This window comes from Peromyscus maniculatus, chromosome 2 (assembly GCF_049852395.1).
Source record: "Peromyscus maniculatus bairdii isolate BWxNUB_F1_BW_parent chromosome 2, HU_Pman_BW_mat_3.1, whole genome shotgun sequence".
In the NCBI taxonomy this organism is placed as follows: domain Eukaryota; kingdom Metazoa; phylum Chordata; class Mammalia; order Rodentia; family Cricetidae; genus Peromyscus; species Peromyscus maniculatus.
Window position 1 is genome coordinate 171,931,271 of NC_134853.1, and position 27,125 is coordinate 171,958,395.

The window sequence follows — 27,125 nt, forward strand, 5'->3', positions numbered from 1 at the left end:
TCGGTCATCAGCCAGGTACCAGCTTGTAGGTCGTTTCGATGCTACCAGAGTCCACACCTCTTCTCCATTCAGCCAGGCCTACAAATTCTCTTCACAAGTGGGCTGCGCAGACAGTTCTTAGGAGTACCCACATTTCCAAGTATTTCAAGAAGCTGTGTGGAGTGGACTTGGGGTTCTGAACTAGAAAATGAATCCCTGTAAGTAGGAAGAGGCAGGAGGCAGAGGTGGGGATGAGGGCAGCCACCGCCTCCCTTCTCTGCCTAGTGAATCGTCATAATGCTGCCTGCCCCCACAGGACTTAGAAGCCAGCAGAAGGGTGGTCCAGGCTGCAGCCTCCACATTTTCCCCGTCCTTTCTAGCCAGGAGGAAATGCGGGATGGGAAATTCCCTGGTACATTTCCCTTCCACACTTTGGGGTATCCCACCATAGGGTCAAACACACAAAGAACACACAGGGTTGAAAAGCCTGTTGGGGTTTTTGGTCCTTGTGGGTTTCTCAGATCAAGCCCTTCGTTCTCTGATCCGGCGCGGCGAAAGGGAAAGGTGGAGGGGTTTTGTTACTGTTTCAGGACTGAGCCCAGTGACTCAGGCCCCTTGCTTCGGCCTGAATTCAGCCTTCAGGGCCCCACCTTTGCCTCCAGGAAGAGATTTCTCAACTCAAACTCCAGCACAGACTTGCTGTACCCAGATCCATGACTGAAGTCAAGGAACACAGCAGAGAAAAAGCATAAAACAGACATAAATCCCCACTGAGGGCTGGCTTTGGAAGGTGAGGTGAGAGAGAGAGAGGCATTACCAAACCGAAACAGGACAACAGAAAGGATTGGCAGGAAGGCCAAGGAGCAGGGAAGACGTGGAAAGCAGGTTCTCCAAGAATCAATTCAGTCTAGTCCTCAAAACGGAGGAGTTACCCAGAGGCACAGCAGCACATGTGACTCCCAGGGAAAAAATTGATTTGTCAATAACCAGAGACTCGTCCAAAGGCATCTCAAGGTCACTCAAAAAAAAAAAAAAAAAAGGTAAAAATAAATGCACTACATGAATGGCCACGCGATCAAGAGATGGCTCTCGGAAAAAGAAAAAAAGCAACAACTGCCTCCAAGAATCTCATACGATGGTGAGAAACGTTAAGCTTACAATGTCTGAGGAACTGGTGCTGGAGACTAAGGACGCCCCCAATCCTCTCCAAACAAAGGGATCAAAACTGTTCATCTCTGACCTACAAACTGCCTCTCAGAAACCCAAGAAATGTGAATTTCCTCTTTTGAGGCTGAGTCACCTGAGGAGCATGAGGAGGGATTGCTGACCTGACCCTAATACGAGAAACGGTTTATTGCCAGGCCTGGCTCAACCAGGGGCAGCCACCCGGGCTCCCAGACCATGTCCTTCGGAGACAAAGCTCCCAGTCTGCCCTCTGCCGCCAACCAAGCCATGCTCTCTGCACCTGCCTGGGGACACCCAACCAGAGTGCAGGCAGCCTTCTAAGAAGGGACCAGAGCTTCCACGATGAAAGACAGAAATGTACTTCAGCGGCAATTTCTGCTTTCCCTACAAGCACATTGGCATGAGAGCCACCTTGGATTTCAGATTTTCTTTTTCCTCCTTTAAAAAAAAAATGTCACTGAAGATGAATGATGCTGTGTCTATCTCAGATAATTCCATCACTTTGTTGCTTCACTCCTGGAAATTTTGTTCCCATTTTTTTGTGGAAATCTCCAAGCCTGACACATTTCCACAGAGCTTTTGCCTAATTAACAGCCATGATTCATAAAAATAAAGAAAGCAAACACCGATAGAGTGAGCCAAGAGTTATTATTCTCTAGTTTCAAATAATTGAGCCACTGCAGAAGAACCAGTGGCTGAAAAAAAAAACTCCACTCAAAGGGTCCCAAGCAGAGAACCAGGACCTTGGACTTGGTTCTAGCAGGCCCAGTCTGTATGCATCACAGCCCTGGGAGAACTCTCATTCATCCGCAGCTGCCACTGCTGAGCAAGCTCAGCTCAGGAAATGCTCAGGTAAACAGGCAGGTGACACCCGGAGGTCGGGAGGCCGAGGAAGGAAGCATGCCAACAACTCCAGCTAGTCTAGAGTCTCCTGTGTGGACTGAAAGTCCTTGATAGCCGTCCTGGGCTACTGTTCTGACCCCGCGTGCGCGTGTGTCAGGCCCCTCCTTTCATCACTGAGCAGAGATCAAGGCAAAGGGAATCCTGGCCTTCAACATCAACTGCGGTGGAAACACACAAGCCTAGGGCCTGCACAGGTCACAACAGTGGAGCTGGATTAGGCTGTGGCCCGGCTGGGACAGCACGGGACCCTGACCCAGGCAAGCATCTTGGTAGTACATAAGGACTAAATAAGCATCAAGTGCCCTGAAGAAATGTCAGGCTTCCACCTATCCTTCTGTCCTGAAGAAAAGGAACCTGATGTGTGAACCAGAAGAAGAAGAAAGAAAAGAAGTCAGCAATAGGCCCTGTCCAGTCTCCATAGAGGCCACATACCCTTCACCAGCTCCTGGTTGCCAGTGTCCTTGAGTTCATTCTGAGGCCCCTGAATTATACTAAGGCTGAGTGGTGGGCCATGCCTGGACTGTGGCCACTGCAGTCAGCTTGAGCTCTGGAAAAGCTGCTTTGCCACCATCTAGTCAACATGGCCACAAGTCTGCGAAGCACACAGCCCCAGAAACCCTTTCAGCAGGCCAGGCTCCGGTAATCCCTGGGGGAAGAAATCTGACCAAAGACCTGCCACCTGCCTGCTCTAGGACCCCAAACGTCAACCAAGACAACGCGCTGCTGATTTCTCCATCATGGCCTCCAGGAGAGTGGGCCCTTGAGCAGGGTGATGAACAGGATTGCCTTGAGGCAAGCTCATAAGGCCATGTCATTCTTTGGAAAGATGGAGATCCCGTGAGGTTGTGGCCTGGGGCACAAAGCTTAAAACAGGGGGTGTCAGGACCCCATCCAATCTGCCTGAGCCCCAAGCCTATGCTACACAGTCAGCTAGACTCTTTCAGCAGATGCTCCACAGTCTGGGGGGCCTCTCTGGGCGGTGGGGTCAGGGTGTGCTCCACTGTGGTTTGCAGCTATTCTGTGAGTGAAAGCCACACCTCTGTGGTATTCCCCGGCCTTGCTGGCAGTAAGATAAAGCTACCTTCTTGGCTGCAGGATGACTTCAGTCCAGAGAGGCCTAGTCCCCATTACTGTAGCTTTACTAGGCTGTGAGCACCACCCAGCTTCTGACCAAGGCTACAGGTGGCCTCAGCAACACCTCTCTTCCTGAGGCTTCAGTACACAGGTATGTCCAGATAGAGTCTGGGTACATGTTCTGCAAGATTAGATGGGTCCTGAGCACCAGCCTTGGGGCTGAGATATGACCTTAAGCTACCCCTAGCAAATGTGGAAGGACAAAGAACAGGGAGGAAAATGGGCCTGGAGATTCAGCAGGACCCTCAGGCTTCCCCTCCCCAGTTTGAGGGTTTGCCACCTGGCCACGGTGTCCACCAAGCCCAGCCTGCATGCTCCAGAAGATGCCTGAGGCCATAGTCGAGTGGAGTTCTGCCAGCTCCCTCGGGATGTCTTTCTACCCACTTTGGGTCTTTTTTTTTTTTTCAGGTGAGAAGAGCCCTGAGTAGAGGCAGATGTGGCTTCAAATCAAATTCTCAAGGGCAAGCGCAGAATGGACGGTGCCTCCCTGGCTCAAATGTCCTCGGACAGTGGCCTCCGTTCTGGGGCTGCACCTCAGGTTTCGGAGACAGAGCAGCCACAGAAAGCAACCCGTTTTATCGGCAACCTGCACAGCTCTCCATTGCCATGGCCCCTCACCCTGGCATTCCGTGCCTCCCAGGGGGGCAGATAATTCCACAAAGGGCCTCGTGCCAGAGTCTGGACACTGGAAAGTGCTTTCTCCAGTCGGGAGCTTTTGGGTTTGCTGGAATCTTCTTACTGGGCCCCAGGGTTCAGATCGAATATCCCTTTGAAAGGGTCAGAAGCAACCCCTTGCCCTGCTCTGGTCTGTCTGACACAAGATCTAGGGGGCTGTGATTGAGGAGGATATCGCCCTCGACAAACCAGGCCCCCCCAAGACCATGGTCCCAGTAATGAGAGGAGGCAGGAGGAGGGAAAGACCCATATCATATCCCAACAGATGCCAACACCTTCTCCCTCAGGAAGCTCACAAGCAGCTTTCCCATATTGCACCCTCTCTTGCTCTGTCCACAGTCTAGGGGGTGTGGAGACCCAGGAATGGCTGATCCTCCCTGCACATACTCACATACACCTGACTAAATGGTCTCCTGTGTCTGGTTTATGCCATTATGTCTCTGTAAGCATACATCGTGGGTGTGCCTTGCATGTGTACTCAGTAGTGTATAGATGTGCCAGCATGTACCTTACATGCACAAGCATTCACAAGTGCACAAGTGTGCACAGTCACTGACTGCCAAGCGGATCCCTAAGTAAGGCTGAAGCATGACACAATCTCAGGAGTGAGACATTGCGAAGACAGAGGCAAGGCCATCAAAACCGCGTTGCCAAGCCCTGGGAACACAGATGACCAGCAATCCCTGAAGGGAGAGCTCAGGCCTAGAGCCTCGGACCCTGCTCCTCCTTGTAGGGGATACTAAATGCCATCTCCCTTCCCATGTGTCCTGGTACAGGGTGTCCCAGAGGAACTGGTATACCTCAGCAAAAGGTTGACATAGTACCTGTGGTCTTCTGTGAAAACATGAGAACCTTATCTGGGTTGAACCCCAATCCAACAATACCTTTCCTGCCAAGCCCACACTAATAATCCATCAGGAGCTCATGCCAACAGTCCACAGCCTGGATGGTGGCCTTCCAAGATTTCCTTCCATTCCAGAACAGAACTAACAAATTCAGAACTAACAGACATACAACATCGGATTTCTAACTACCATGTACCAGTGTGGCATCCTTCATGGGGATGTGTCCAGGAGACTCAGCCAATGAGTCTCACTCACTTGAACTCTACTCACCAAGTTATTTTGCACAAGTGTGTTAACATGGAAATGAAATCCAGAGAGGCTCCCCAATTCTGTACACACACACACACACACACACACACACACACACACACACACACACACACACACACACACACACCTTCCCTTAGCCAAAGAACATTTCAGAAAGCCAAAATAGCTGCTAACAGTGACAACCTGGCACCCAAGGACAAGGACTGTTCAAGTGTTCTGGTCATTATCACAGCAGACTCTGGCCAGGCTCTGTGCTGACCCTTACAGAGGCCTCTGCAGTCTCTTCCATGTTTCCTCTGTATTGTTCAGATATGTCAGGCCCAAGGCAAAGACGAGCATCAGCCCCAGGGAAGAGGAAAGACGAGGGTGGACCGTTACTTCCAAGGAGCACTGGGGGGCACCAGCTCAGTCACACACATCCTGTTCCCTTCCACCAACGTCAGGCACTGGGGCAGAGGTGAGTCTATGCCTTCATGTGCTGGCAGCTTGGAGGAAACAAAAGGAATGGGCCCTGGCTGTGTCTCGTCGTCTGGAGGGCCTACCTCAAGGCCGCAGGCCAGGAGAAATCTGTGCTGACTTGTGCTTCTCACTGTATTCTGACCCGGCGAGGGAGGAGTGTAGTGGGTCGCTGTTCCAGCTCTGCCCTGGAAGTACTACCCCACTGAGGCTTCCGGAAACTGTCACGCCTACGAGACAGGGCCCAGAGAGGAGCCCTTAAGACCCGAGATCCGGATGTGCCAGCTCTCTTGGTTCCTGGATCCTGGAGAGAGAGGAGCCTGAGGCAGCGTACCCAGATACTGACCTGAAGGGCTGTGGGCCCAGGGACGATGGCTAGTACTTCCCACCTCAGCACTTATTAAGATGAAATATGAATTCTTGAGGCTCCATCTCTAGCAACTAAACCCAGTTTCACCCCGGAGCCTCCTTGGGAGCCATAGTTGAGATTCCATCACCTTAAGTTCCTGGCAGGTGAGCAGTGCTCCCATCCTAAGGGCATGTCAAAATGGAGAGGGTGAGCCACTGACCTTCTGACATAGGTCAAGCTAGCCCAGCCCTACAGTGGCACCCATTAGATCCCAAATGTCACAGAGAACAGAACATATCCCTGTGGTAGGGCCTCTACTTGGGCCTCTATGGCCACCTTGACCTGAACACGTAGGAACCATTCAAATCACACCAAGGCCAAAGAGCCAGCCTGCTGCCTGTCCATCTAGTTCTCATTATTTGGCCCAAGGTCAACCAAGGTGGTAGACTCCTGTGTTGAGTTCAGAAAGTAAAAGCCAAGGGCCATCTGTGAGGCTGAAGATGGTGGACTCAACTCAGAGATGTCACCAGAATGGCAGACGGCCCATATATTGGACATGATGCTCATAGGGGTCTTCCCCATACCTAGCAGGTGCCAGGTCTCAGCTCCTTTCCCAGGTCTTACCTCCCAGGCAGACAGGAGATGGCAGTCCTTGGTGTTAAGTTTTGCTTTTACATATTCAGTAGAGGGCCAGAGGCCTCAAGGAGGGGTCAGCTAACCTGGCCGGCTCCGTTTTTTATGGTCTGGCTCTCAAAGTGTCCTTCCCTGTACCTGGGCCAGGCTATGACTGCTCCCAGGTGACCAACACATGACCAGGGTACTGGAGACCCAACTGTCCTGCCATGGCCACAGCAGCCTTGTTGAGATTGTCTCTGGCTACTCCTCCTTCCCACAGATAGAGGACTACTGTGTACCCCTCCCTCCCAGTGCCCAGCACAGGTTACACATCTATCCAGATCCTGATGGAGACAGATGAGGGCTGCATTCTTCCTTCCATGTTCTGTCTGGTGAGTCAGGGAGAGGAACTCTCCAGGACAGCAAGGCCCAGGCTCCTCACCTCCTACCCCCCACCTATGGTCACCAGCTCCTGTTCCCCTTTGAACGAGGGTAGTCTGTCGGGATGGAGGCAACCTAAAACCCTGGGCAACAAGAGAGCTGGGACAAGAGAGAAGAAGGGTTCCCTATGGAGGCTGCCAATGCCAGGAACCAGGTGCAGCCAGGCGGGCGGGGGAGGGTGCTTGAACTTGAGGCCACTGGCACCATCATTAGCAGATGAGATTCAATCCCAAGCTGCTGCTTTCAGGGGCTTTACCTAACCTTTGGGAAGGTAAGATTAACACCTCGGATGGAGGGAAAGTTAAAACTCAGGGCCTCTGCTTTGCAATTCTGATCCCCAGTCCTGAAACTGGAGAGTGTCTCCTGGGGTTATCTGCCCAGGCTTCTGAGCACTTACTTTCCACAGTTTATAGAACTTTCGTCTTAAGGGCACTCAGCCAAATGTGCAGCCACCAAACTGCCCCTCCACGGTGCACTCTAGCACACATGCCCCTTGAAAAGTCTCAAGCATTAGGGATCAATGCAGGCTTTCACTGAAGATGCCTGGCTCCCACAGGTTCCACGGGGACGTTAAAAATCTTCCACCTGCCACCTTGACTTCTTGTTGCCACCTGCCTGGAAGAAGCCATCCAGCATGCACCTCTGCACCAAATCCAAAATAAGTCAGCCCCACTAGAGAGCAGCTGTCCACACTGACACTCACCTATGCACTGGCTGCAGGCGTGGGAGCAGGCCCTTAGGATTTTCACAAAATGGACGGGGAGCAGTACTGAGAAGATAATGAACTCTGGGCAGTCTGAGGGCACCACCCAGCACAGCAAAGCAGCCATTGTGTTTCAAGTCATGTCAAATCACTTCCAGGGAAAAATTGATCTGTCTCCGATAGTGTTTCCTCCCGCTAACACGATGAATAAATAATCAGCTGCATCATCAAGTTGTTTCATTAAAAGAAAGAGTGTCGAGGTGGGCCGAGATAGAAACGCCGATCTAGAAGACCAGGGCCAGCTGTAAATCCCCCTGTGCCTCATGACACCATTTGTATTCTGTCAGTCACTAGCTCACGTTCAGTCTGAGCTGGGAACTGAATACCCTATTCAAAGGGGCACTCACACGGCATGTTATTGCAATTTAATATTTTCACACAGAGACACGTCATTATCTCGCAACCTGACACTGGCAGCATAATTCTGTAATTTTTCTCAACGTGAGCACCAGGGCCCTAGACTGTCCAAACAACCCCATCTCCCCTTTGTTTCACCTCAGAAGAGTGCTCACTCACAGATCGCCGTGGCCTCTCTTCTTTTCTCACGGCAGTCAGCTGCCAAGCCGTCCTAGGGCAGGCCTGGCACCAGCTGCCGACAACTGTCTCCATACCTTGCAGACCTAAGGGCACGGGGTCCCCTGAAACTAAGTGGGCAGGGAAGCGAGCAGAAACTCTGGAAAACATAACTATGGCCCAAATCTCATTCAGGCAGCAGATCTTTCCTGGCACACCGGTGTACGTGTGTATGTGCAGATGTACAGCACACATGTACACACCTGATGTGACTACATGCTGTATGGAGAGTCTCATCATGTCCGCCAGATGAAGGATCCACCTTAGGAGCTACATTTCTCCCCAGCACTGTTGACTCTGGCCAGCAGAACACTCTGGTACTTCAGGAATGTGTCAGCTCTTCCAGGAATAAAAGCCTGGGAGAGACCTGGAAGAAAGGCCAGAAATTTCCCAGGGAGCCATTGACTCAGATATGCAGGTGGCAAAGAGGACGGTGGCACCCCCCCCCCCAAGCCAGGCCATGTCTCTGCTGGCTGCTGCCACCTGAAGCCATGCTATTCTATTTGAATCAGTAGGTATTCTCTGGTGTCCACAAGGGACCCAGGACCTGTAGGAAGTGTGCTGATTGCCTGCATGCTGACAACCCAGGAACCCCATGTGCTGAACCTGGAGCTGACCTGGCAGAGTGGCCAGTGTGCTAGAGGGCTGACCTGTACAGTCCCTTCCTAATGTGGCCTGGAACACTATAAAGCCAGCACACACCAAAGATGTCAATTCTGAGCCCAGTGCAGACCTCATCATGTGGCTTTTCCTCCATGTGGGGTTTCGACAGAGGCTCTGGGGAGGGAAGAGGCAATGGGGGTGCCAGAGATTAATGTCCAGGCTTCCCAAGACAGCTCTGTCCTCTTCCTCTTTGCCCTAGGACTGCGTGGTCTCTCTGTGGTCACCGCTCGGGCTCCTCTGGTGAGCGTAATTTTCATTCTTTGTTTAAATGTTTTATGGACTGATGTGCCCGGGCCTCTCTGAGGAGACTGTGGCCGCCCGTTGGGCAGATATAAATGTCTGAGCCTTTTCAATTCGTGCCCCTTTCCCTCGGAGACCTGGCTGCAAGGAGCAACCAGAATCTATTATGTAAATCTGTATTTTGGTGTAATATCGACTGTCAGTTTGTGAATATAGACACAGGATTAAACTGCATCACAAGAGAGAGTCCCAATCGCTTTCAGGACCCGTTCTTCATGCTGACCCAGTCCCGCTCTCTGCAGAGATGCCGAGTCTCCGCCTGCCCAGAGGCTAGAGAAACAGTGAGGGTCTCCAGCAAACGTCCTTCCCTTTCTTCTTATGGCTTTCCTAGTGCGAAGCAGAGCTGGGGCCCAGACATCCTCCACCAGCACAGGCCAGGGTTGGTAAGACAGGCAAGGTCAGGAAGCTGTTGGTCTGGCTCAGGCCTTCTCCCCATCCGAGCAGCCTGAACATAGAAGCACAGACCCTGGTACAGAGGACCCAGAATTAAAGGCAAAGCCTTTCTCCGAGTGAATTCGAGTCTCCATTCTGTGGGGGAAGGACCTCTAGTGAGCCAAGTTCAGACCAAGCTCACAGCCGACCCACAGACCTTGTGTTGGGCTTCTAAGAAAGGTGAGCAGGCCTTTACGGTGATGGAGCTGCCAGAACAAACCAGACTCCCACCCCTGAAGGACCTGGGAGGCCTCTGATAAGGGAAGAACTGGCAGATGCCAACAGCTGTGTCAGCCCAAAGACAGATGCAATGTTGGAAAAGCTTGCTTGGCTGAGACGGAAAGGCAGTGGGATGTGGGAAAGGATGAAAGGAACTAGCTCTGAACCCAGTGAGCCCCTCTGTACAGGTCCACAAGAGGCCCAGACACCTGTGCCTCTGAGCTGGAAAATGAAAGAAATAGTGAATGATCTGTGTTATGTTTTATTTCAAGACACGGCTAAATGGCTGGAATTAAAACAGGACCCTGCCGGAGTCGAGTGAGGCCTACAGTGGGTGCCACAGCTGTCCTGAGCTGATGGTGGTCTGCACTCTCGGCCTGACCTCAGTGCCTTCCAGGGTAGGAAGCTGAAGAATGACAAAGCCATTTCCAAACAGAAAGGGGGGGGGCGCTCTGATTCCCTGTCATATTTGAGGGTGATTCTGGCGGCCACAGCATTGGCCAAACAATACACCAGGCCTTTCTGGATCCCTCAAGGCAGCCCTCCCTGAGTGAGGCAAGGATGTGAAAGTGTTTGGGGGCAAAGGCAGGCACAGAGATGCAGCAGTTAAAACTGACTTTTATTCTCTGAGGTGATCTCACCTCTTACCTGGCAAATCCCAGCTGCAATGGAGTTCAGGCATCACAGAAGGACAGACGGTTCTCACACAGGAGAAGAGAGAAGGCAGTCCCCAGCATGCTCCCCTATGCCTGTGCAGGGGGCCTGGGGGAGGCCAGGAGAGGCACACATGAACCCTCATGGGTAGCCTCCAGAGCTTCTTGGGCCAGGCTTAGATGTTGGCATGACACATTTGGCTTTGTTATTCTTTCTAAAGTAGGAAAGTAGACAAAGCCACTTACTCCTCAACTCGACAGTGTGCCAACTGAACAGCAAACTGCAGGCATATGGAGGTCACTTCAGTGGGGAACTGCTCCCAGAGCCAGGGATCTGGGGAGGCCAACACCAGACACAGCCCAGACACTCTATGACCCAGACACTCTACCAAGAGACCTAGAGATGGCTGTGTCTCCCCCAAATGCCCTACCATCAGCCAATAGTGAATTCATATAGAATATACTCTATGTCAGAAGGGGAACAAACAAAGTCTTCCTGACTCCGTCTAGGTAAATCAGGAGGCTGAGGAAAAGGATGAAACATCCTCAAGCAGGCCTAAGCTAAATTACCTATGAAATCCCCGAGGCCTGGGAAACCTTCTCACATCCCAGCAGCCCTTCTCCCTGATGTCCTACTCAATCATCTGGCGCTTTTTCTTCCTGACAATGTCTCATAGAATGCCTGGGCAGAGAAATGGACACAAGCCCAGGAGTCACAGCTCTCCTGCCTGTCTGGGGATGGACTGACTTTAAGGCCACACCATGCATCCAGGCCCCATCACGCACAGACACATCCTTTGAGCTCCTGCTATACTATAGGCATTGAAGGGGCCCCCACCCATCTCTCAGACCACCTAGAAGCGTGACTCAGAAGCTGAAAGGAGCGAGAACCTAAGAGTCCTCCCTCCCTCACCACTCACCCTCTGCCTCCAAGACCCTCTGATTCTGCTTCAGTGCACACCGGTAGGAATAAGGAGTCAGCATCAGTCATCACTCCTCTCAGCAACTACAAACTCATCGCAGACTAGTCCAGGACTTTCACAGGTAATGTAGATCCAGCACACGTACATGAAAACACACACAGGCACACACAATGCTCCACCGAGCACTGACCCAGAGCAAGCCCCCTTTTCTGATGCATGTATTTTTCCACTGACCATCTTCACTCCCCCTCACCAAGTTTATTCGGCTGCACCCCCATGCTGGGCTCAGTATCTGAGGACTGCACTTTTCTTGCTCCCTCAAACAGCAATCTAGTGTGAACTGCGCATCCCTGCTTGCTGCACTCAGAAACGGGATATGGCCAGTTTTGCTCCCATACCTACAAAGGCCTACACATACGTTTATCGATTTTCCTTCCCACCTGAGCCAGAAGGCTGAACTAACTGCCCCATGGAGTGCCCTCTGGCTGCAGTGGGTTTCTGACAACTCTGTGTCCACACCCCATACTCTCAAGTGTGGGGCTCAGGCCAGGATGAGAAAGAGATCCTGTCTCCATTGGGTTTGTTTAAACACAGGCTTTACTACTTCAGCTTTGAGGGATGAGCACTTGGGGTTGGGACTGTGTGAATGTGCACGGGAGAATGCAGAACCATATTTAGACGAGATGAAATATTCACTAGGACCAGCCATGTTTTAAAATGATTATAAATTATTTTAACAGTGCATTTGCAAAGGGTTATAAAAACAGCCATAATATATTTTTTTCCTTAGATTCTAGAATTACCAGTATGACAGCTAATGCAATAATGATTTGTTTCAAATGCCAGTGTTTAAGCTGCATAAAGCTGATTTCAGACATTTTTTCCAGTAGGCCACATTGTACTTAATGAAATTAAACACACCAATCGCATTTGTCCCCAGGGGACGAGGAACTGAACACACCACTGGTTTATTTTTTTATTAAAATAAATTGCAGCCGGCAAGATGGACTAATTGCATACAGAATTGAAAAAGAAACATTCCATTGATATAATTAAGCCAATTTTCATGGACAGAAATAGTTATAGTGGATATAAAATAAGCAAAGCCTTCACCAGAATCTGCCTTCCCTCCCCCTTTTTTTTTTTAACACAAAATGTTAACTATTAAACAAATATGTACCTCAAGTGGCCGGCACTCCTGTCTTCAGCTTGCTCAGGGCATTGTTACTCCTCGTGAGAAGCACCTCCAGGGAGAAGGTCTGAGAACAGGGAGTGGTCAGACAGGGTGGGGGACAACACCCATCCCTTGCTTCAGGACCACTAGAGTGGAGGGCACTCTGAGCCCAGAATGGTCTCAGTGGCTCTGGCCATGAGGTCTCAGCTTTGAGGAACAACAGCCAATATCGGAGGCCGTGCACTGGTCCTACAGCTCAGGTCTACTGGTGACAGCAGCAGCAGTATGGGGTACCACATCTCCCTAATTACCTGAGGAAGATAGGTGCATTTTTCCCCCTGTAGATTGGGGATGGGGGTAAGCAGGCATTCCCACACTGCCATGTGAGGTTTCTGTACTTGTGCTGGGCAGAAGGCAATGAGGGGGTAGGGCAAGGTCATCCCTAGTCAATACTGGCTACCTAGAATCTGCCCTTGGAGAGGGTACCCACAGACAGGTGAGGACAAGCTATGCAATCATTCCCTGGAGGGGAGAGTCCAGCCCTGAGCAAATAGGATTCCAATCTGCAGGCAAGTGGGGGATAAATCTGATGGCTGCATTCACAGGTTATAATGCATGGAGTCTACCTTAAGAACAGACCACAGTAAGCATTGGTCGTGAGATGCTTTAACCCTGACATGTTAAAAAAAATTAATTAATTAGTTAAAACACTATGGAATTAACTATAGACTGCAGTACCATAGTGAGAAACCTTGAAGGTTTTGAATTTGACGTGTAACAGTATGAATTACTGCACCTATTTAGGGGTCTCTTACCTCTGGAGGAGGTGTCCCTCTGTTCCATAATTTTTCCTTTCCTTCCCTGGGTGAGTGAAGGGGATGCTGGCTCCCACCTACCCAGGAGGGTGGAAGGCACCCACAGGCACTTTGAGGGTCTGTTCCCAGGCTGGTGCCACCCAGAACAAGGGCAGAGCAACTGCCAGTGCAGGCTACCCTCCACCTTGTTTTCCCGGATCACTCTCCCCACCCCAGTTCAAACCCGGGGTGGGCGGGCACACCTGTATGCATTCTAGAGTGCAGGTTAGCCAAAGGAGAGTACAGAGAACACTGCAGGCAGAGACCTTGACTGGGCATTTCTGGGTCAGGTGGAAGGGTCTGGAAATACAGGCGGGAACACCCAGGGAGCCAGAAGGTGGCCCCCAAGTAGAAAGGCACTCTTGCCATGGTGTCAGGTCAGAGGCGTAAGTTGGTGCAGTGTGGACACTTACAGGCTGCAGGCTCCATAGCTGTCTATGGCTTTGTGAGAAGGGAGCTGGGAGACACCTGAAGAGAGTTCCCTGGGCAGGTGCGGGGGAACTGGCAATCTGAAGCCGGCTGCAGGAATCTGCACTCCTAACCCAGGCTGCCTTTCAGCAAAGCTGAAGCCGAGAGAGAGAGAGAGAGAGAGAGAGAGAGAGAGAGAGAGAGAGAGAGAGAGAGAGAGAGAGAGAGAGAGAGACTGACTCCCTCCATCTCACGAAGTTCTTCCCTGAGGGAAAGTGCTAACGCTGTTCCCCAGAGCCTTCTATCGGAGCTTCGGGTTTTGATTCAAAACCTGATAAATTGTATTTAATGCTATTTGAAATTTTTTAACGAAATTACTCAAAAGATTTTTAATCCTGGATAATTTTGTTGTAACTCTAATTATACATAACCTTAATTACCAGTACCAGCCCCCTCCCCCAAGGATCCCTAATTGCCTCCTAATTGAATAAAACAGAGGGCTAATCATGCCCCACCGAAGCCCTGTAAGCAGTCACAGCTGAGGCAGTGTCGCCCTGGGGGCGGGGGGAGCTCATTGCCACCCTTACATAGCCTCTAAAGAGAGAGATAACTTAGTTCTCTGTCCCTAGCACTACCCAGGTAGGGGTGTGGGGGTCACAGAAACGGGAGGAGGAAAGGCTAGGTCTAATCCGCACCTGTTCTTCCCAGGCTTCCAGACTGCTGAAGCAGCAGCAGCAGTCAGAGACCCTGGGGCACAGCCTGAGGGGACCTACCCAGCACGTGCTTTACAAACTGGCTTTGGCAAGACCCACACACACCAGGCCTCCGACCCTGAACACCAACCCTGAACACCAACCCGGGGTGGCGGAAGCGAGGCCTGTGGCACACAGCACAGAGCCTCAGGGCACCCTGGCCACCAGCCCCGCACCCTGGCTGCCCCTCCACCAAGCATTGCTCCACCTTTCGCCTAAAGCGGGCAAGGCAATCAATTCCCGTCTACAGGTTCCTGCTGCCGTGGCAGCCCCAGAGAAAAGATTGTCTCCTGGGCTCTCCCTTCTCTGCAGAGGGTAGAAGAGCAAGAGTGAGACAGCATAGGCCCCAGCTTGTCTCAAGAGGGAAGGGCACAGGCCATGAGCTGGGCCTCCTTCAACCAGCCTGCTTCACACAACTACTACACTGAATTAGCAATTCAGCACCCCAACATACACAACACTCACACGAAGCCCCACACCTAGCAGGGTGGGATGTGTGGTGTTTGGAACCATGGGTCTGTCGCCTCCGTAGAAATCAGCTCTCTAAGTGTGGCTCTGGCGGGGTTCCTAGCTATAGTGTTCGAGTTGTGGAGGTAGTTACTGAGGTCAGGAGGGCACCATCACCACCCAAGCCCCCTCCTGCCAACCTGGATCACAGCAGTGGCAAGAATAAGCTATTGCTAAGAAATTCGTTTTTAAATGTAGGGTGAGGACAGCCTCAAGTCCTTCCTGATGAGCACGGGACCAAGATGAGCAAGGGGACCCCTGCCTTGAACTGTCTTCACTCTGCCCCTGCCTCAGGCTTAGGTTTCCCACTAGCTGAATCACAGTCCCCAGTGGGGGTGCCTCAGACACCTCTATCCTTAGAAAGCTCAACATAAGTCTCTACTGGGCCCCTAAATTCTATCAAGTGGGGGCACCTAAAAGGCCCAGCTCGAGTAAGCCAGGCAGACAGATGTCTAGAGTAGGATTACCAAGAAATACAAACGAAATTACACCTCAAGATGCACACCCCGGACAGGCCTCCCAAACCCTGTGTCCTGAGGTCACATTCACTGGCCCAGATGTCCTTCTGCCCTCAGCACAGTCTCAGTGACTGCTCAAGGGCCCACAAGCAAGGGCAGTGCAAAACCCTGAACCGTCATGACCTTGCTCCCTCCCCTGACCCTGACCCTGCTGGCCAGCCTAAGAGGCAGCTGGGCTGGCTGCTGAGTGCCTGCTTATCATCCTTGCTTCAGGTAATGGAGTCAGGTGCCCCAGGAGCCTGCCACATCTGCTTAAAATATTGTCTAATAAAATCCAAAAGTCCTCGGTAGGCCCTGAGCTGTCTTCATCCCGAGCTGCCTGGACCACCTTCTTAAGGGGGCTTTGGCGGCAGCAATACTAAATCACAGAGCCTGGAAACTTGTCTCGGGGTGACACCCAAGCGGGGACTCTGGGCAGCTTCTAAGGACGCCCGGCAAAGAGAAGCCTCAACAGTGCACTCCCACCGGCTGTGTCCTCCGGTTCTGGGCCTCCAGGAAAGGCCTCAAGACCATAGCCGGGAGCCCGTTCCGACCCTAAGTAAAGCCGGGGCCAGGTAACCTTCCCCACCTGGAGGTGGAGCAGGCGGAGAGCTGAGGCCCAGCAGGGCGCCGACTGGCTGTGGACCTCTGGGAAGTTTCCGGGGCCGCGCAGGGTGCGCTCAGCCAGTCTCTCGCTTGCAGCGAAGGCGGCGACAAAAGGAGCGCAGTAGCTTTACTCTTCTCCTTCCAGCTCTGGGTCCTTCCTCTGCGAGAGCCTGACCAGCCCAGCCTGCAGCCCGGGGGCTGAGACTCTGAAAACTCCACGGTGCCCACCAGACTCTTAACAGTACACAGCACACCCGCTCCGTGCGTCGTGGATAGTCACGCAGTATGCACACAGCTCATTCGTATCCTCTGGGCAACTACTGGCCTTGTTCGCACCAAGAGGGGTCAGAGGTCATGGGTGGCCCAGGAGGCCGAGGTCAAGGGCAGCTGGCCAGGGAGCTCGGCGGGAAAGGGGCTCCTAACCAAGGGGCCACGAACCGCAGAGCCCGGGGAAGCCTGGTGGAGGTTGGAAGTTGCTTTTCCCTGTAGGGTGGGCGCGCGGCCTAAAGGCAGCTGGGGCCGCGGTGGGGCCAAGTTCGGCAGGGTCCGGAGCTGAAAGCGCCTGGCTTCGGAAAACTATCACAAATCCCACACCCGTTGGGCTCATGCTTTTTAGAGTTCGGCTCTGGAAACCGAGAGGCCAAGCCAGGCAGGATCCAGCCCTGGAGGGGCAGACCGAACTGCCTGGTGATCAGGCAGGGACCTCGAGCCAGCGTGCCGGGCGCCCCTTTCACGGGCCAGCGGTAGAGGAGGGGGCGGCAGGGATGAGCGATTCGTATCCTCTGCGCACAGCGCTCGCCGCTTCGCTGTAACCGGGCCATGGCCCGGTCTGCTGAAGCCGCGCTTCCCCTGCCGCGGTGCAGCCGGTCCCCACCTGCTGGCTGCAAGGGCCGAAGCCCCCGGCCCGATTCGTAGCGGATGGCGCCGGCGCCGGGCTAGGAGGGCGCGCGGGCTGCTCCGGGAGACGCGGTGGCGGTGGTGCAGACGGCGGGAGTTCGCGGGCAGCGGTGGGGACTGGCCCGCGGCTGGCTGCGCGCAGAGCCCCAGGCTCGGCCGAGGGCGGAGCGAAAGAGAAAGTAAGACCCGGGCCCTGGCAGTCTCGCCCGGGCAGTTCGTCCCTTTGGGCCTCACGGGTGCCAGGGAGACCGTGTGCGGGAGAGTCGGAGCGAGGCCAACTGGGGAAGGGCGGCGGGTCGCAAAGCGGCTGGTGGGGACCCTGCTGCCGGAGGCACCGGCACCGGGCGGCCCGAGCGAACTGCCGGAGTTACAGAGGAGCGCCGGCCACCACGCGGGGCACCACTTGGGAATAAACTTCACCACCACAGTTCCGAGCGCAGGAAAAAGTCTCCATGTTGCTTCCCCAGCGGCTGCGGCCGTCCTGCCTGCGCAAACCCTGCCCTTGCTCCCGGGGAGCCGGGTGGGCGCCGGCCCGCGCCCCCTCCTCCGCCCCCTCCCCGGCTCGGGGTCTCCCTCCTCTGAGCCCGGCTGGCGGACGCCAAAGGCGGTGCTCTAGCGCCCACTATTTCAAAAGCCCGGAATATGATTTGACCAGGACTGAGAGCCACTCGGAGAGAGAGAGGGAGAGAGCGAGCGAGAGGAAAAGTTACTCTCCCCTTTCGTCAACTTTTCGCTAACTTTCGCTTTTCTCTCCCCTCCACCCCCGGCCCTCCCCCTCCGCCCCCCTCCCCGGCCCCCACCGCGCGCCTCGGGTTCCCGGGCCCGAGCGCCTGACACTGTGGGGGGGAGGGGGTTCGGCGGGGAGGGGGCCGGCGCCTTCGGGGAGCGCGCGGCCCGGGCGCCCCGAGCCTCCGCGCCGAGCCCGGCCGCCCCGGAGCACGGGAGGCGGAGCAGCCCCCGGGCCGCGCGGTAGACCGGGGGCCGGAGCCGCAGGCGCGCCGACCGCGCCCCGACGCGCACCCCTGGCCCCGGTACCCCGGCCCCGCGGCCCGGGCCCGGCGACGCGGCGCGGTCGAGCGCGGGAGTCTTACTTTTGGCTAGCTTCCTCGCCCTCGCCTTGGATCGCATGGTGTCGGCTCGCGGAATCTCTCTCCTCCTCCTTGAGCCCAGAAGCAGCTACACACTATCTTCATCTCCCTAGCATTGTCAGTTTGGACACCTTCGCACATGCGCACAGAGCACTCAATCTGACACCCCTCGCCGGGGCCAAAAAAACTTTGCAATGTGTTCATCATCCTCTTCGTCGCGCCGCCGCCGCTGCCGCCTCGGCGCGGGATTGGGGGGCTCTCCGATGCCTTCTCGGTCTTCACCTCACTTCTCTCTCTCCCCCCTCCCCCCCCCCTTTTCAGCACAGCTCGGAACTGGCCCTTTAAGAAAACATTCTGTGCTCGTCGCTCCCGCCCGGGGCCCGCACCCTGGACACTTTAAAAGGACCCAGGTAGCCCTGGAGGCGAGGTGACCGTTCCCCCGCCCTGTCCCGCGCAGCGCTGCGGCTCCTGCCCAAAGCCAGGCGGAGAAGGAGACTGGCCGCTGCGGTTTTCTGTGCGACTTCTTTGGATTTCCCCACAAACGCGCTGATAGTTCGGACGCGGGTTCGGGCTGGTTTTGCTGCGTTTTATTGCGTTTTATTACTAATTAAAAAGCTTTCGTTCGCCGTCGCCCCAGAGCGCTCTCCTCCCGAACTCCCCTCGGTCCCCGCCCGCACCCCGAGCTCGCGGAGGGGGTGTCGGGGCCAACGCGCCAGAACCCGGCTCCTCCGAAGCCCCCGCCGGCCGCCGCCCCCCGCGGGCCTCCCGCCCCCGCCCCTCCCCCTCACCCCCACCCCATGGCTGCAGCTTCGGGCTCCGCGGCTCAAAAACAAACAGCCGAGGCGCCGCCAGCTCCGTGCTCTGCCACCGCCCGGGACGCCGAGCGGCGCTGGACCCGTCGGTCCTCGGTCGGGCGCGGTGGCTGAGGGCAGCGCGCCCCGCGTCGGGGGGCGGCCGTACCAAGGCCAGACGTCTTGCCCCGGGGTGTCCCGCACCTCTGCGCCTCCGGGGTGGGCCCATGCGCTCCGGTCTCCGCGCCCCGTTGGGCTGCGGCTGCGGCCCCCAGGTGAGTACCGAGTGCGGAAGCGCCGGAGCTAGGCCACTTTCGGGAGCCGGGGTCCTTTCCGGACACATCCCTTAGGCTTCTCCCGGCCCAGGTGCGATTTGGGCTGGAGAACCCAAGGCACAGGTGGAGGAGTGCGGGCTGGAAAAGATCTGGCGCTTCTGTCCCCGCAGCCTCCAGACTCGGAGCTCAAGCCGGCGAGGGGCCTGGCCGGGCAAGAGCAGGGTGGCCCCAACTAAGAGGCCTAATGGGGTGAGTGTGGATTCCTCCTGAGAGTATGGCTACAATTTGAGTTTGAATTGGAAACAAACGGAGGCGCTGCTGGGGCTGGGTCACTGCCCTGGGCGCCCTTCCCGAATACCAAGGTCCCTCTAGGCAACAAGATTCAGATCTGTCACGGTGTCACCTGAGCCTTAGCAGGGGTAGGCGCCATTTGGGTCTTTCGCCTCCCAGGTGGGGCTTCTCGCCATCCTCACCCACTCTTTGTTGTGCAGTAAAACCAGTCTTCTAGTCCTGAAATCTGCACGCCGAACCCCAACCCCGGTAAAACGGCAGTCCCCAGAGAGTCCTTCCTATAGACCCCCTCATCCAATGGAGAGTGCTGCTGGGCCCAAAGTACCCAGAAAAAAAGCCCCAGGGCAGCGGCAGCAGTGTGCCAAGCCTTCAACCCGAGGAGTCCCTTCCCTGCCGAGATTCAAACGTCTCTGAGGAACCCACAGCTCTGGGTGCCTAGCCCTGCACCCAGCTGGCTGCGCAGATGGAGGCCCTGTTGTGGAAGGACCTCACTCTTCTCCCTTTCTCGGTCTTTCTACCTGGGCTCAGTCACAGATCCGCTGGCTCGCTCGGTGCACAGTACTGGGCTCTGGAGGTCTCGGTGAGGGGCTTCCATTGCAGACTACGGTAGTGCTGCCTCTCCGGTGGGCCTCGGAGGGCCCTGTATCTGCTCAACCCCACGGCGTGGTATGACAGAAGGAGCCCGAGTGTCCTCTGACCTGTGGGCTTAGCCTGACTGGAGTTGCACATCACAGAGTTCTCAAGGTCACCTCAGGTGTCCCTTGTTCACCTGTAACCTCAAAGGATATTTGGAGAACACCTGAAAGATGCAAAGATGCTAATGAAGAGCTCTCTGCCACCGAGGGGCCCTGCCCTCCCCCTACCCTAGTCCAGCCCTGGCTTCTTTTTCTCTAGTCTTGGAGGCTGCCATAGCAGCCTCCACACCACCCCCAGGCAGAAGGGCCTGGCTTCTAGAGCGTTCTAGAGTCTGATGGGGCCCTCCTCTGATCCCCATCTCTGCTCTGGAGGATGCAGAATTCTGGCCAGATTGGACCAGATCAGCCTAGGATGGGAGCCAGGAGCTGACCCTTGGCCGGTGGAGGTGTGAGGAACTGGCAGTAGCAGGCCTTTCAGGCTCTTGGCCACCACCCTCTGAGCTGGGGAGATGGCCTGCCGGGGAGGAAGCCTAGGAACCAAGGCTGACTCCCTCCTGACCAAGGAAACCCCCAGGTGCTGCAATGGCCGTTCAGTTCAGGACCTCCAGGTCTTGAAAGGCCACTGCACTGGCCCTGGCCAGGCCCTGCCCCCGCGTGGCCAGACTTAAAAGCTGAGAGGTCAGACATGGAGGAATTTCTCAGCGAGAGTGGAAAAGCAAGGAAAAATCGGACACAGGCCCCCTTGGAGGCAGTTCTGTGCCTCCATCCCACTAAGAAATTTTTTAGCAGGGATGGGGGTCAGCACTTAGAGGAACAAATTAGGCGAGTGGATCCTGGGGAGGAAATGGTCATTACTAAATGTTTTCAGAACCACTTTTTAACTGAGTCAAGCTCTGGGGAATTTGGCGACAGTGGACTCTGTAGTGAGAAGTGCTGCCCACTTCACTCCTGGGAAGTCTTGGTTGAGAGCATCCCACAGGACCCAGAGACCCACTTTGGAACTTAGGAATTGGTATTAGTCCTGCCAGGTCCCTCCAGCTATGTGGGGTTGGCCACATAGCTCCCTGTGCTGGACAAATGCTAATATGGCCAAGTTCAGGAACCAGCTTAGTGGCTGGTGGGGGAGGGGTATGCTGGAGAAGAGACTCCCACCAGTTTCTACTTTGCTCCATCCCTTATAGCCAGCTGAGGAGGGCTGCAGAACCAGAACAGATCACTTCTGGGGACTGGAGAAGGACCAGAAGAGGGTCCTCGGTCACTTAGGGAGCTCTGATTCCCTAAGTTCCTGCCTACTCCTGTGTCTACAAGGTCCCTTGGCTTAGCCAGGCCTCCTAAAGGAAACCAGCTTCTGGAGAAGTACAGTGGTCACCTTTATCCCTCTCAGACCCCCCCCCAGGGGGCAGAGATTCACTGCAGACCCTTGTGCCTCCTTGCTAGATGTGCTTACCCCCACAGTGTCCTGTTATCACCCGCCCCTTTTTTCCCTCTATACTCATGAAACTCTTCCATGCGCTCCAGAATTCAGCCTCCACGTGCTCAGTCCAGACAACCTCTGCTACCCGTTGTGGAGCCTGTACGGTAGCAAAGAAATAAAAACGCCAAAAACACCGCTCCTTACAGTTGCCACGTGTGCTTCCTGGGAGAGCTGGAGGTGTCGCTGGGGGGATCTCAATCACATCACTAGTCCTCACTCTTCCCTGGCACTCTGGGCCACCAAGCAAGGATGGATGAGGGTCTCTTCACCATGGAGGTGTGTTTCCATGTCTTTTTTGGAGTTGGTGGTTGGTTACTACAGCATAGATGGAAAAATAGAGCAGAGACTTGGGCACTGGGATGTGGGAGTTGGGAGTCAAGTCACCTTCCTGCCCGAGGCAAGAAGGAGCTTCCCTGCAGATTGGTTCTGGCTTGGGATGGGGGTTACAAAATACCTAAGGAACTGTCCCCACCCAAGCCTGTAAAGTGGCCCCAAATGAGTGACTCCCCAGCACCTGGCCTCCATCCTACGTGCTCTACCCTGGAGCTGTTTTCAGACACACACACCCCCTTACCCATCTGTCCTCCTAGCTCCAGGGATCCTCGATGTGACCTGGATGACCTCAAGAACACGAGGACAATGGTCAGAATTTCTGTCCAAGGGGTTCTCTATGAAGATTTGGGACCTGGCAGGACTAATACCAATTCCTAAGTTCCAAAGTGGGTCTCTGGGTCCTGTGGGATGCTCTCAACCAAGACTTCCCAGGAATATAACCTTGTAACCGATGTTGAACAAACCTCGGATGTTCAGAAGAGACTTCTTTGGATCACCAGGCGACTTTTGTCCTTTCTTCATTGGCAATGTCCTGGAGGCCTGCACAGGCATCCTTGTCAGGGTGCTGCAGCTGCCTGGGGACTCCAGCAAAATTTTTCTGTCAGACTTCGGGTCCTGAGTCCTTGCTGGGGTGATGTATAGGAGACAATTTGCCATTTGCCTGCATACTTGGCAGTGAGGACATGGTGGGGGGATTGTTTTGTTTTGTCCTAAAGCGCTGAGATCGGGACTGAATTCCCTCATCCTCTCCGTTTGAGTCCAGGAGGGAGTTAGCTTTTATATCTTTCGAAAACGCTCTCCAGAAGGCGGTGGAAGCCCCCCGGAGGATTCCTTCCACCAGGAGAGCACCATGTGCCGGATCAAGTGTGGTGAAGCCGGGGCTTTTACAACTGTGTTGGGGCTGTGGCCACCGGGAGCAATAAACGGAATCGGTTTCTCACGCTTTCCCTCTCGATCCCCAAACCTTCGAAAATCCACTAACGAATCTGGATCTGCGGCTTGTGCTGCTTGTGTCCTTGAGGCATGTGCTTATCCCCAACCTCGCAGCAGCGCAGCTAGTAGGTCCCTTCCCTCCGCCCTTGTTCAGCAGCAGCAACTTCGTTGCAGGTAACGTCCAGGAGCCGAGGAATGAGCTGAGCCTAGCTAGTGTGGCCAATTGGCACCCGCGTGGCTCCCAAGCGCTGCCACCCTAGGATGCTCCCGCTTCTAGCGAGTGCGAGCAGGGAGGATGGGGCAGCAACGAAAACAAGCTGCGAGTCTCTCCAGCCGGGCGGCAGAGGCTCAGGAGCCAGCCGCAGCGGAGTAGGAGCCTGCCTTCCCTGCCCAGGGACATCCAGAGCTGGGTAGAGCAAAGCAACCCAGTCTACGCGGCTCATCTTGAATCCGAAACTACATTTCGTTTTGCAAAATCTCCTACTGCTTACTGATTCAATAGCAAACTGGCACATACTGCTGACACTCAGTTTGGAAACCCAATTTTGTGTTTGAACTTGTGTGGCGCTGCATCCCACAGCTGCAATTGTTGGGTGGGAGCTGCGAGGTATTTCTACTCCTCTGGTTACCTTTCTGTGACTTGGGGCCACTTCTCTTCGAAGTTCTTGTGTGACTGGCAGGCAAGAACGGTTAGTTGCAGAGCCTGGCTGAAGGCTAGCAGGAGGCACAGTGCAGCCCACCCTCCTAAGCCACGGTTTTAGGCCAACAGAAAGAGTGTTCAGAGAGGAATTTTCTCTGTGGCTCTGGGTCTACCTGGACATCCCTGTGCACTCTCCTGGCTCCCTCCCTTCTGTTGGGTGGAGGACTTGAGAGTGTCCCCTCTTGGTCCAGAAAAGATTTGTTCTGTTATTGTCCTTGTCTGGGATAGAGTTGCCAGAAAAATTAACAACAATGCCTCCCCATTCAGGACTCAAAATCCTAAAGAGGGTGAGTGGGGTTGTAGGGGCTGCCGGGAGGGCAACAGCCTACCGATGCTCCAGCTCCAACAGCTTCAGGGAAACACCGGCCCTCCCCATATACACCCCAGCTCCCATTGGCTGCCTTGGCCTGGCATGTGTGGTGGGTACTGGAGAGGGACTGAGCCCAGACTTAGACTTCTACAGAACTCCCTCTGGGGGAGGGTGCAAGTCCTGGCCAGCAAGAGAAGAGGATTCCCTGAGTAGTAACACTTCCCATCTTTCCTTCCATCCCCAAGACCGCTGATCCAGAAACTGAGAGCAGGAGGAAAGGGGACTTCGATGTCTCCCTCCTCCTCCTCCTGCTTTCTACTAAACCAATAACAGCAGAACAGTGGCTGTGGAGACATGCTTTGTGAGCCGGCAAGAAAAGGGCAGAGACCAGTATGGCCTGAGGCTGGGAAAAAATTACCAGTTCTGCAGAGTCACTAAAGGTGATGGAATCAGTGGCCCATGTCCTCCAGGGACAAGGTACCTGCTCCCCTCCTGTGTCCAAGCCCCAAGTGGAAAAGCCCAGCAGGACAGAGGCAGCAGTGAATCCCGCGGGCTTTACCTGGTTTCCTGACCTTGGCTCACTGGCATCCTGCTTTCATCCCTCCTGACTGCCAGAGCCTGGCTTGTTAGCCTGGCACTGAGGATCCTTAAGAAAGGAAGGTAACCTGGGGCAGAAGACACACCTGTATTATTAGGCATGGTGTATCTGAAGCCCCACCTCAATGAGGATTTGCCGTGTGTGGAACCTAGGGACTGGGGTGAAAATGCCTGGGCCTAGCGTGAGCATACCCTCATTCACGGAGGAGATGGCTTTCATAACTGTAACAGATGTATGTCCCGTATCAGTGGGGGTGGGGATGGTGTCTACTGAGGAGGGCTGGGGTGGGTCCTGCCCTCGTTGAAGAAACTATCCTCTAGGCCAGCACAAAGCCATTTTCATTAAAGCAGCTTGACTTCTTGCAAGAGACCCACCTGGCTTTGTGGACAGGTGAGAGTGAGGAGGGCCATGCACCTGCATCATCAGAGATTCTGGCACTCCTACCTTTTGTATGTAATTCTACCCTATTTGCAGGTGATCTCAGAGAACTGAAGTATAAAGACTGGGGGACAAACTGAAAAGGGGTGAGCAATTCTGTCTGTACAGTCATGGGGAAGTCATCCATTCTGGAGTGAGAATTTTTGGTGGTGCAGCTGCTTTGGGGGGTCACTCCTGTAAGTAACCCCTCACCTATGCTCTCTTGGTTCCCCACATTGGACTTCAATGGGATTCAATGTCAGTTTGGAGTCCTATAAGGAAGGAGCACATGTTTATGTCTCCATAGGAAACGTTTCTTAGACACCTTCCAAGCACACCATGCAGAGCTAAGATTATGGTAGCAAGAAGACAATTGTTTGTTTGTGTGTGTGTGTGTGTGTGTGTGTGTGTGTGTGTGTGTGTGTGTGTGTGTGTTGGGGGGGAGGTTGACAGGAGGACCAGTCAGATCACACTTCTTTGGGACCCTCCATCAGCTCCTCAGCTTTCCAGAGCTGCTGTTCCCTGGCAACCTGGGGTGAGTGCACCTGGAAGTACCCGGGCACTAGCCTTCCAGGGAAGGTTGCACTTCCCAGGAGCTCCCTTCAGTTCTGTGGATCAAAGACAGCTGAGGTAAGGGCCCCTTTCCCTCCTGCTGCTATTTCAATTCCTAAGGAACCCAGGGTCAAAGACAGCTGAGGTAAGGGCCCCTTTCCCTCCTGCTGCTATTTCAATTCCTAAGGAACCCAGGGTTTATCCTGGGGCTTCTGAGCTGACGCTCTGGAAAGCACCTGCCCCTTGGCTGGACAAAGAGAGGTCAGTTGGAGCCCTGTGTGAGGACACACAGTCCCAGCAGTTGGCAGTTGATCATTCACTGTGGACTTCTTATGTGTTTCACACCCACACCCCACAGCTCCAGGCTTGCCTGGAACAGGACAGACTCAGCCACTTGAGCTCTGTGTTTCCTGAGTCCAGAATTCCATGGGCAATCTGGAGCCCCCTTCCCGACATCCCATCTCAGGGCTGGGGTGTGGCCGCCTGGGGTTGAGGGGAGGCCTCATGCCTGAGCCAATAGCTTTGGAGGGCTCCTCAGAGGACTAACACACTGAGGTCATGTTCTGACACACCAGCATACTCTGTATTTGAGCTTCTAGTAAGGCATTTTTAATTATAAAATGTGCAACGAAGAAGAAGAAAAAACAGTGTCCATTAAGTGTTCACAAAGCTTGGACCATGACGCCTGGACCACATGGGATACAGTGGTTCTAGTGAACATGAATAAGCCAGTTTTCACATTAGAGAAATAACAGTTCTTGTAGAAATGTAGCACTTTTAAAAGAGGTTAATTAATAAACAGCAGGTAATTGTTCGTGGCACGATGTGGCAGAGGGTAATTTTCATTTTTGAGGATGGAAGGGCCAGATGCCCCTCCCCACTCAGCATTTCTCTATAATAATCACCTTGGCTTCCTTCCGCCTTTAATTTTTACAGCTGGAGCTGTTTATCATCGCTCCAACTTTCACTAAAGAGGCAAAACTATCACTTAAACAAAGCTATTGAAAACTCAGCATCATATGTGGGTTTCTTAACATAAATAAATCATACAAACCAAGATTTATGTTCAAGGAATGATGTCATTCATTGAAGGCTGCCTCCCAATCAGATCAGCATTTCTGCATGTGCATGTGTCTGTGTGATCTGTGTCTGTGAGTCTGTCTGCACTCTCGCTTTTTGCAAGAAAGAATAACCACCTTTCTCTAGCATCGTGGATGCTCTTCTGTTTGTCTGAGGTCATCAAAATGTTCTTGCCTGTGTCAGCCCAGCAGAGCCAGGTATAGGTGTCAAGAATATTGAAGAAGAAGAAAGCTAGGCTTCTCCTGAGATCTCAGTCAACCGTTAGCTGTTGTTCAAGGTCCCTCAGGTCTTCTGATTTTTGGAATGAGTCCAGCTAGAGAGGACACCTCTACAGAAGCTTAAAGCCATGCTGAAATGACTGAGGAACTTAAAAGCCACAGCGAGATAAACAAAAGGCAGGAATCCATACAATAGAGTATTGTGTGACCTCAAAGGGAATGAGACACTGACCCACGCTACGAAATGGATGAACCTCAGAAACACGGTGAGTGAATGACACCAGTCATTAAAGGCCACACACCATGTGACTCACATTACAAAATGTGCAGAATCAGAAAATCCATAGAGACAGACGG

The 27,125-nt window shown here is 54.0% G+C and overlaps 2 protein-coding genes across 10 annotated transcripts in view; one reads left to right on the forward strand and one right to left on the reverse strand.

The window, feature by feature from the left end:
* Nucleotides 1–18,496, reverse strand: part of Prdm16 (PR/SET domain 16) — a 326,632-nt gene extending 308,136 nt beyond the window's left edge. For 5 of the 9 annotated variants that reach the window (XM_076565802.1, XM_076565800.1, XM_076565797.1 and 2 more), the window contains exon 1: nt 18,165–18,495. In XM_076565802.1, coding sequence (XP_076421917.1) covers nt 18,165–18,201 — 37 coding nt within the window. In that variant the 5' untranslated portion in view covers nt 18,202–18,495. Of the gene's footprint in view, nt 1–13,367; nt 17,846–18,164 lie in introns of those variants that run through there. The other 4 variants (XM_076565801.1, XM_076565796.1, XM_076565804.1 and 1 more) reach the window with 4 other exon arrangements.
* On the forward strand, nt 18,356–27,122 carry LOC121827515 (uncharacterized). The gene is made up of 5 exons (XM_042272639.2): nt 18,356–18,403; nt 18,576–19,227; nt 19,398–19,476; nt 21,335–25,548; nt 25,616–27,122. Exons 1-4 carry the CDS (start codon nt 18,356–18,358, stop codon nt 21,414–21,416), a joined length of 861 nt encoding a protein of 286 aa, XP_042128573.2. The 3' UTR covers nt 21,417–25,548; nt 25,616–27,122.
* The last annotated feature ends 3 nt before the right edge of the window (nt 27,123–27,125 follow it).

Coding starts and splice junctions, on each gene's coding strand:
- LOC121827515 (XM_042272639.2), top strand. CDS start 18,356: ATGTGTTCATCATCCTCTTCGTCGCGCCGCCGCCGCTGCCGCCTCGGC. Junction 19,228..19,397: donor GCTGCGGCTGCGGCCCCCAG/GTGAGTACCGAG, acceptor CTGTCCCCGCAG/CCTCCAGACTCGGAGCTCAA. Junction 19,477..21,334: donor CAACTAAGAGGCCTAATGGG/GTGAGTGTGGAT, acceptor CATCCCTTATAG/CCAGCTGAGGAGGGCTGCAG.